The 9,571-nt window shown below is 37.5% G+C and overlaps 1 protein-coding gene across 1 annotated transcript in view; it reads right to left on the bottom strand.

Annotated features, from left to right (window-relative positions):
• Positions 1-908: 908 nt before the first annotated feature.
• Mmadhc (metabolism of cobalamin associated D) overlaps positions 909-9,571 on the bottom strand; it is a 19,473-nt gene continuing 10,810 nt past the window's right edge. The window contains exons 6-8 of the mRNA XM_005346396.2: positions 8,441-8,571; positions 2,400-2,486; positions 909-1,428 (exon numbers count right to left, since the gene is read on the bottom strand). Coding sequence (XP_005346453.1) covers positions 1,234-1,428; positions 2,400-2,486; positions 8,441-8,571 — 413 coding nt within the window. The 3' untranslated portion in view covers positions 909-1,233. The remainder of the gene's footprint in view (positions 1,429-2,399; positions 2,487-8,440; positions 8,572-9,571) is intronic.

Genomic DNA, 9,571 nt, shown 5'->3' on the forward strand with positions numbered 1-9,571 from the left:
AATAGGAATTTAGTTGCTGCTATAAGTAGTAGAAACCCAAGGAAGACAAACAGGCTTTAAACTTGGAGAGAACTTCTCTTTCAAGTGTAGCATGCTATAGTTGAATTTTCAGATATGTACTAACTAAATCTTTTAAGATATACATTTCAATAAACTTTAAGAGAAATTTAAGGCATGCAGAGTCCAAGTCCTGTTTCTTTACTAAGGGCAGCACTAGCGTTAGGAAGCCCTAAAGTTTTCTTGCCTTCAGTTCTGCAGCTCTTCAGATGCTTAGATCTCTTGATAACCACAGAAAACAACAGACAATGTGTATAAATAAAAGAATCACAGCTGTGTTCCTGTGCTGGATCTTAGGTGAGCTGTGCTACGCTTAGTCGGTTAATATTGTACATTTATGTTCTTGTGTAAGTAAACACAGTGAAATGGGTACCTGAGGCAAGTTATAGACTGGCAGAAGCCTCAGCAATGAAAGTCAATTCATTTAAAGTTAGAAACAGTGTAATAAGCTCTGCAGAACAGAGAATGAGGCATCTCTGGAGTGATGGAGTTAAAGTTATGACTTGGAGCTGAGGAATCAATTAATCTGAAAATAATTATATTTAACTGTTTAACTGCATGGTTAAGAAATGTAATTTAGTGTAAGAATGAAATTGATATACCTTTATACATAAGAAATATATTACTTTCACTATTTTTTTTCCTGCTAACATTGTTTGAAAATAGCACTCAAACTTGGGCCAGTTTGATTAGCAATTGAGAAAAATAAATTAGAAAAGTAAATTTATAATGAATCTAGAATTACCAATAGTAATACTAAAAAAAAAAAAACCTTAAAATTTAACATTTTACTTCTTTAACCTGTTAAATAGCTGCATTTTTAAACTATTGAAATGAAGAAACACAAGCTATCATAGCCAAATGTATGATTTATTTTTGGAAAAAATAATTAAACTAATAAGGTTTTCCCAATAAAGGGGAGAATTAACAATAAGAGACCATACATACCCTGGTTACATGTAGATGACCACATTCTGCAGAACGTGGGGGTGTTCAACACATATTCCAGAATATGAGTAGCATTTGCAATATTGCAATCTAAGCCACCTGCCAATGTAAACCCATAAATGATGAAATAAATACCTAAAACCAGAATCCTGTGGAAGCTGAGTTCCTCAACAGTGTTTATACAGAGCACTCCATTACAGACAGAGCTGCAATAATTACAGGGCATGGCTAGTTTCCACTGAGCTTCTGCATGATATGGCTGTCTGCTGCAGCATTAGTGAAGATACTTCCTACAAACACATGAGTACCCCAGAGACTGTGACGGATCACTTTACAGCAGCCAAGGTCATCAACAGAGAATCCTAAATGCCGGTAACGTTCATCTGTTTCAAAAAGTGTGTTGTTTGTATATGGTCCAAAAAACTAGAAGAAATAAGAAATGAAGTAATATTTTCATTAGGAAAAAAGACATTACAGGAATATTTATATAAATCCAAGTGCATCTATGTGTTTAATATATTTTTTTATCCAATAAAAGATCACATGCAATACCTAAACTGTTCTAGCACACCCTCCCCGGTTCTTATGCATGCTAGAAATAGAAAATGAATTATCAAATAAATTTCAAATTACCTAGAACTGAATGTATAGCATTGTACAAGCTTTAAAGATGAACAAAATCTCAGAGAATTATCTATGAATCATCTCCATCACTATTAGAAAAGGGGACAAAAGCCAGGTCTTCTAGTCGCAATGACATTCTATTTGACTCTGAGAAGTAGCAGGTACATATTTCTATTTTAAAATTAAAAAATTATTTTATGAGGCTGGAGAGATGGCTAAGAAGTTAAGAGCATTGACTACTCTTCCAGATATCTTGAGTTCATTTCCCAGCAACCACATGACAGCTCACCACCATCTATAATGTGATCTAATGCCCACTTCTGATGTGAAGGCAAACATGCAGAGAGAATACTATATACATAATAAATACATCTTTAAAAATGATTTTATTACTTCCTGCAATTGAAGTATGTGACCATTACTATATAAAAGCTTCCAAAAAGTTACTCTGTAATTTTTTTTTTTACAGTTTATATTTTAACTTCAAAATACTTTGGTCTTTTAAGAAACTAGACTAGCCCACAGTAGTTCCTAAGTTTTAGCTTACAAATAATAAACATACACATCTGTTTCATTACTATTAACAGAAACAGTGCTGTAAATTCTAGGATTGTGAAACCAAGGGATTTAACAGTAATCCTTCTTTGGATAATATACTGGACTGTAAAAAAGTCTAAATAGATTTTTTTTTGCCAATAGGAGAGTTATAATTTTATAATAAGAACTGTGTCTACTTCGTATAAACTGGCTTTCAAGATGCATTTACTCACTGCCAAACCAGATGATGGGTCAATGAAGTCAGCCCAATATCCTTCAGCCCGAAGAGCATAGCAAATTTCCTTAGCACCATTAATGAACTGCAGAGGAAGAGATAACATCAGTGCCAACCCAGCATCACTCCAATTGGTTTATGTTTAAAATTAAATGTCATTTTATTGTATAGCTTGCCCTAGGCTCTAGGATTAAACACTAGCAGCTGAGGTAAAACAAAACAACAAAATCTGAATACAGGTAGGTGGAGCAGAGGAAATCAATAGGATACCCACTTTTCACTAAACATTTGTGTGTCTTTTACACATACTATGTATGGTTGCTAAATACCATGTAAAGCTCAGGATTTTAGCCTTAATATCTTAATATCTATGGTGTATGTGTTGATCACAACTAAGTATTGAAAAGTCAGTAGCAAGTTTAAGTCCAGACTGCACTGCGGACAAAAAGAACATCATGGATGCCAAAAACCCAAGGCACAGCCTTCATTCTAGTCACCACAAAGAGATAAACCCAATCTCAGTATCCTGCTGAAAGCTAGAACAGTGACCAAAATATGTAAGACAACTATTTTTTATGTGAAAAAGTCATGGTCTTTGAGAAAATGGAAGCAAATGTCTATCTCTAGAGACCTTTTATTTGAAGGCATTTTGTTTGTTTTTGTCAACTTGACATAAGCTAGGGTCTTTTGAGAAGAGGAAATCTCAACTGAGAAAATGCCTCCATCAGCTTAGCCTACAGAGGCCTGTAGGGAGGCGTTTTCTTGATCAATGACAGACATGGAGGGATCTGGCCCACTCCAGGTAAGGCCATCCCAATGTCGATGTCTGTCTTCCCTTGCTTAATGTCACTAGGCTGGTTAAAGTCCTTTGTTATAGTTGGGGCTTTCTATAGCAATAGAAATTTTTTCTATAGTCTAATAAACATGTGCCCAGGCGAAGGTCTGAGACAAAATGCCTTGAGACAGAGTCTTCTGACTCTTGCAGCCTGTGGGGCAGCAATATTAAAAGGGGGGGAGTTACAAGTTGGTCTTGGGTCATATAAGAAAGCAGGCTCAACAAGACTTGGAAAGCAAGCCAGTAATCAGTGTTTCTCCATGGCTTCTGCTTCAGTTCCTGCTTTGAACAACTGCCTTGACTTCCTTCAGTGATCATCTGTGACCAGGACATGTAACCCAAATGAACTCGTCACCAATGTTGGAGTTACTTGCAGAAACAAAAAGTAAACTAGTGTCACCGTGTTTAGGAGGCAAAGTAAGAATTCTGGACCCCTGAAGCCCTTGGGCTTGTCTGGCAGACCACTGTAAAGAGGCCGAAACAAAACAGGATCCCAGTAACCTATACAGCAATGCACCCTGGCTGCTTAGCAAAAAAACTGAGCCAAGTAAGAAAGAGGCAAGATTCTAACAGGCCTAGGAAAGTCTCACACTGTAAAACTTGTAATATGCAGGGGACACACAGAATTCTGGCCCATCAAGAGTGAAGAGACACAGCACTTCTGACATTCAGCTAACACTGGCTCCAATGTCCAGGATTTAGAAATGCAGAATATACACCTTTAATCCCAGCACTCGGGAGGCAGAGGCAGGTGGATCTCTGTGAGTTTGAGGCCAGCCTGGTCTACAAGAGGTAGATCCACGACAGGCACCAAAGCTACACAGAGAAATCCTGTCTCAAAAAACAAACAAACAAATAAGCAAACACAAAACAAAAAAGAAATGCAGAAAATATTCTGCACCAAACACCAGGAAATTACAGCCCTAGAGCAAATCCAGCTCACTGATACAGCCATATCCATGAATGTATTTAATGTCTATGGCTATTTTAGCAATGTAACGCAGAGCTTATAGCTGAAGTGGATTGCCTAAGAAGCCCATAATACACAAGTCCCCCATCTGTGGATTTATTTTTTTATGGTTTTGGCTGTGGTCAACTGTCCTCAAGGCATATACTAATCTGAAAATTCTGGAAATAATGAATTAATTTGTAAGTTTTAAATGACAAGCCATTCTGAGCAGTGTGATAAAATCTCATAACATCTGGCCAGCCTGGGATGTGGATCATCTTTTGGATCAGTGTCTCCAAACCAAATGCTACCCCCCTGTTAGACCTGCTTTGATTATCCAATCAGCTGTGGAGTAGCCCAATTACTGCAGACTAACCACTGATTTCCTTAATAATAACCCCACCGTGCAGAGACAATGATGCTTGCAACTAGCACACATCAAAGAAAAACTTCCTTTAAACAAAAAACCAAAGTATTCACAAAGCTTCCTTGCCAACTCCTGCCATTCTGCAGCATTAGTAGTTACTATTAATCTTTGAATGTGCCACTCACGTACAGTAAGCTTTATCATAGGCATATAAATACACTGTAATCAAAGTACAAGCCCTGCTCTTACCATTGCATAAAGAAGATGACCGTGCCTGGGACTTGTTAAAGTTTACAGGAGGCCACTGTGATGTTTACAGGAGGCCACTGTGATGTCGGTACTAATGAGACAGACGAGATCAAGCCGGAATGGGATTACTCATGCTACTGTCACTAATTAGTAACCAAACAGAATTTAAACAAGTCAGCTTTCAAAAACAGCCAGAAGACTGACAGCAACCAATCAGAAGGGCCCTAGTTTACCTGAGTCAGCATGATAATTAACTCCTCCCTGTTCTAACCCTGTAAGAAAAGAATCAGTAACCTCGTTCTACTTTCTTCAGCCCCTCTATCTATATGGCCAAAGCCTTCTGTTCAGCTTTCAATAGCCCTTATCTGTATTAGAGTCCAAGAAAGGAAGTTAGATAAAGAGACTGTGAAATTTGGCCTGAAGCTGCTTTCCTATTTTGACTCAGAACATATTACAACTAAGAGCCTGAGTCCAGCCTAACTTAGGAGTCTGGACAATATTTCACAATACAGGCCTGAGCACTGCTCACTCTCAGGCTGCCAACTGATCACGGTGCTCAGTAAGGCAAATTCAGAGCTACAGCCATAGCATTTCTGGACTTCATGTCTACTTTTTGTCTACTAATGCTGCCTGGGCACATGGCGGGCTGGAGGTCTCTGAACTTACCCTTCTGAGGGCTGGGTCACTTGTAAGTCAAACAGACTTACTGTAAATTTCACTTGCCACAACTTTTTATTTTTTCAGAACTACATTTATTGTAATTTTTTGGATAAAGTTTAATGATTCCTATGGAGGCATAGCACCTAAGCTAACTTTTCTCTCCATATCCACCTGTAAACTGGTGACATATAATAAACAATGCTCTATTCTGTAGATTATCACCCACATTCAACATTAACTTCTGTTGATGTATTTCATAATCTTTGTTAAGTCTTAAAAGTCATTTGATTGTATTCCAATTTAATGAAAACTAAAAAGAACAAAACAATACAACCAAGCATGTACAAAGGTTAACAAAAGAATCTTATATAATTACAAGCACCAGCAAATTTCTACGATATGTATTCATCAAAGACAAACAGTGACATCTGCTGGAAAAGATCAGAATAGGACATGATAATAAGCTACACCTCTCAACATAGCTGAAAGTCAAAACCCACCATAGGAAACTGAAAGAACTATACTGGACTCAGTATCAAATTAGATAAGAATCTTGAGATGATCAGAAACCAGCACTACTATGTGATGCTTAAGAATGAGCCCTGTGGCTGCTCATCAAGTGATGAGAACTATCCACCTGTCAAGCCTTTAATGTGTAAATAAGTTGTCTGCTAGTTATTGCCTACTTAAATCCTCTTAAATCTGAACGTATGTCTGTTTTTTACATATGGTCTCTCTCACTACGTTTTCCTGGCTGGCCTGAAACTTATCATGTGGACCAGTCTGGCCTCAAACTCCCAGAAAGCCACATGCCTCTGCCTCCTGAGTGCCGAGATCAAAGGCGTAGGGCACTACACCCAGCCTGAGTGTCAAATACCTCTATTTAATTCCATTTTAGTTAGTATATAATATACTCACATCTGTTAAAACACTATGGCATGCAGCATGGATTTTAATTGATCTTAATAATGAAAACAGATAATAGGGGCTGAAAGTTAAAGATCAGAGAAGCAGAGCAGCCAGTCACTGTTCTTACATCTACAAAATACTCAGACTGAATGGGGTAGCCCTTCTCTACAAGTCCTCAGACTGAATGCTCGAAGCTCCTGTCTCCTCCCACTATATCTCCACCCAATCTCTTTCCGACTCCACCTCCTTAGGGCTTGGTTTAAAGGCACGTGACTCCTAAGTACTGGGATTAAAGGTGTGAGTCTCTACTGCCTGGCTTAGTTTTTCTTTGAGTGTAGCCTAGGGTGGCCTTGAACTCCCAGGGATCCTTCTGCCTCTGCCTCCAAGGTGTTGTGATTAAAAGTGTGATCCTCAGGCAAGCTTTATTTGTTATAGCATAAACAAAATATAATCACAGTGGCATGTATTAGTAAGTGCTTTGTGGTACATTTAAAATACTGCTGAATATGTAAACCATATTATCACAAATAAAGAGAACCATCTGGTTAACCCCCCAAAGCAACAGAATTTTAACATTGTCTTACATGGAAATCAGTAAGAGGATTTTTCAACTAGAGTGAGCTAAGGTACTCAGATGAGTCATTCTGAATCTATCATAGAGAAGAATATTCTTTCTTGTCCTATAGACAAATTCACATAATCCAATGTCAATTTTAAGGTAATTATTACATAGTTTTAAATTATTAAATATATGTATAGAAGTAATTATCTGAGATTTTTATCTGATTGATAAGAAGAATGCTATGGTATAAGGTAAGCTAGGGTCAGAGCATATTATTATTTAAATTATCTTAATTTTGGGGGTAGGCATATCATCAGCATCTATCAAAATTTAAAATGATAGTAATTCAGTCATCTTCTATCTAGAAGTCTATGGGGATTAGTGCTCATAAATATATGTAATATTGATTTTCCCAGCTGTTTGCCAGTAATGCAGAATTGGATTTTCAATTTATAAATCATAAAGGAAATTTTAAAATAACCTAAAATTTTGTTTACTTACAATATAATGCAGATTTTTATAAGAAATAAAATATCTACATATAAATAAATGTTTATCTACATTGTAAATAAAATATATAGACGTGTCAAAACCTATCTTCAGTTGAAAGCAAAGGGCAGAAAAAAGATGCAGACTGTATTTTATCCTGTCACACTGCTCAGTGTTACTCTTTATTCCTTAGAGATGACTGTGTGATTTTCATTACTTCCTATTCTATAGAGGTGTAGAAATGCAAGAGGGACAGAATAATAGATTTTAGAAAAATTGGAAATTTACAAACATTCAGAAAAGAAATAAACAAAACTAAAATGTTCATGAATACCCCAGAAGCACTCAGAAAAGCAAACATTCATTTAATAATATCTATATGGGGGACTGGAGAGATGGTTAAGAGATTAAGAGCTCTGATTGCTCTTCCAGGACTGCTGAGTTAAATTCCCAGCAGCCACATGGTGGCTCACAACCATTTATAATGTGTCTGGTGCCCTCTTCTGGCCTGCAGTGCAGGCATATACACAGGTTTAGAACACTGTATACATAATAAATAAAATAAATCTGAAAAAAATTTCCACACGCTGTTTCCATAATTTATGGCTAATATTTATTGTACAAAGTTGCTTCCAACCTGTTGGCTGCATTTAGCAAATGATTAACACAACACAAACACACACATATTCATTATTTTGAGTCATGGGCACAAAAGAGTACACGACAGAAGATTACAGCTATGCAACAGTTTAAGTTGTAAAAGCTGATTACCTGGGAAACCCAAGGCAAGTAAGATCATTGTTACATTATTCTATTAAAGGCAAGTTAATAAAACAGGCTGACTATATATAGAATAACAATCTAAATCTAAAATAAGCTCAATGTAGATTATTAACTCAGCTATGAAGTCCACCGAAGTTCTAGTCTCTTAGAATGGATTTTCATAATGTGTGGTTACAACTGGTGTAGTGACATTTAAATACGAGAGCACTAAGTTATTAGGAAACTGGAGGACTTACCTTCTCCAAGAGCATCTCTCTTTCAAGTTCTACCTCTTCGCTCCAAACAGTCATATCATTTTCAGTTTTCTGTGTCACGGTCAGAATCATTAGTTTGTTATTAGCCACTTCTGGAAAAAGTGACTCAAAATCTAAAAATAAGAATGTAAAGCCCAAGAAGAAAACAGTTAGCTTTCCACAAAGAGCTTTAGTTCATAAAGACAGCTTACTCAGGAAGATGAAAATAAGGCAGTCTTCCCGGTGTACACTACTTCAAGAGTACAAGGAATGCAGTTTTGCTGGATGAGCTGAAACAGCAACGCCAACAGCTAGGTTAAGCTACACTACACCCACCCATGCTTTACTACTAACATGGTTTTCAAATCAATTTATCATTAGGAGTTTAATGACAACAGGTCAAAGTGCAAGGTAAGTGACTGGGGAGCAAACAGCCACAAATATGACATCTGTATCACACCAGCTTTCAGAAAGAACTGGAGTGAAATACTATCTTCTGGACATGCAGAACCTTCTGTGCTTACAAACTCACAGCAGCTGTGCAAAACACCTGCACAAGATGAAGGTGACTAACATTCTAGCATGAAGCCAAGAGAGGCTAGCAAGTTCCCAACCCTAACTGAGGAGCTATGGAACAGGTGATGGCCTCTGGGGGAAGGAGAGTCAGTTTTTTTAAAGTGTGTCACTCATAGTAAGTTGACCATGCTCTCCTGAGCGGCCCCCACCCAGATGTACGTGGGCAGCACTAAACTGCTGATGGTAAGGAAAGTAAATAGGTTGGGGGCAGGGTTCTTTTCTTATCTCCACAGGTAAATACTGATCTTCAAAGAATTTAAGGGACCCTGAATATTTTATTGTTGATGGATGGAAAATAGTTACAACCCACTGAGGATCAGTAAGTATTGATTTTTTTATACATATATCTATATGTTTTATTGAACACTTCTTTGATGGAGGAAGGTCATTGGTTGATTTAATAAAGAAGCTGCTTGACCTGATAGGTTAGAACGTAGGTGGGAGGAGCAGAATGCTGGGCGGAAGAGGAAGTGAGCTGCTTGACCTGATAGGTTAGAACGTAGGTGGGAGGAGCAGAATGCTGGGCGGAAGAGGAAGTGAGCTCAGAGACTCGACAGC

The sequence above is a fragment of the Microtus ochrogaster genome, chromosome 4, assembly GCF_000317375.1.
Source record: "Microtus ochrogaster isolate Prairie Vole_2 chromosome 4, MicOch1.0, whole genome shotgun sequence".
In the NCBI taxonomy this organism is placed as follows: Eukaryota; Metazoa; Chordata; class Mammalia; order Rodentia; family Cricetidae; genus Microtus; species Microtus ochrogaster.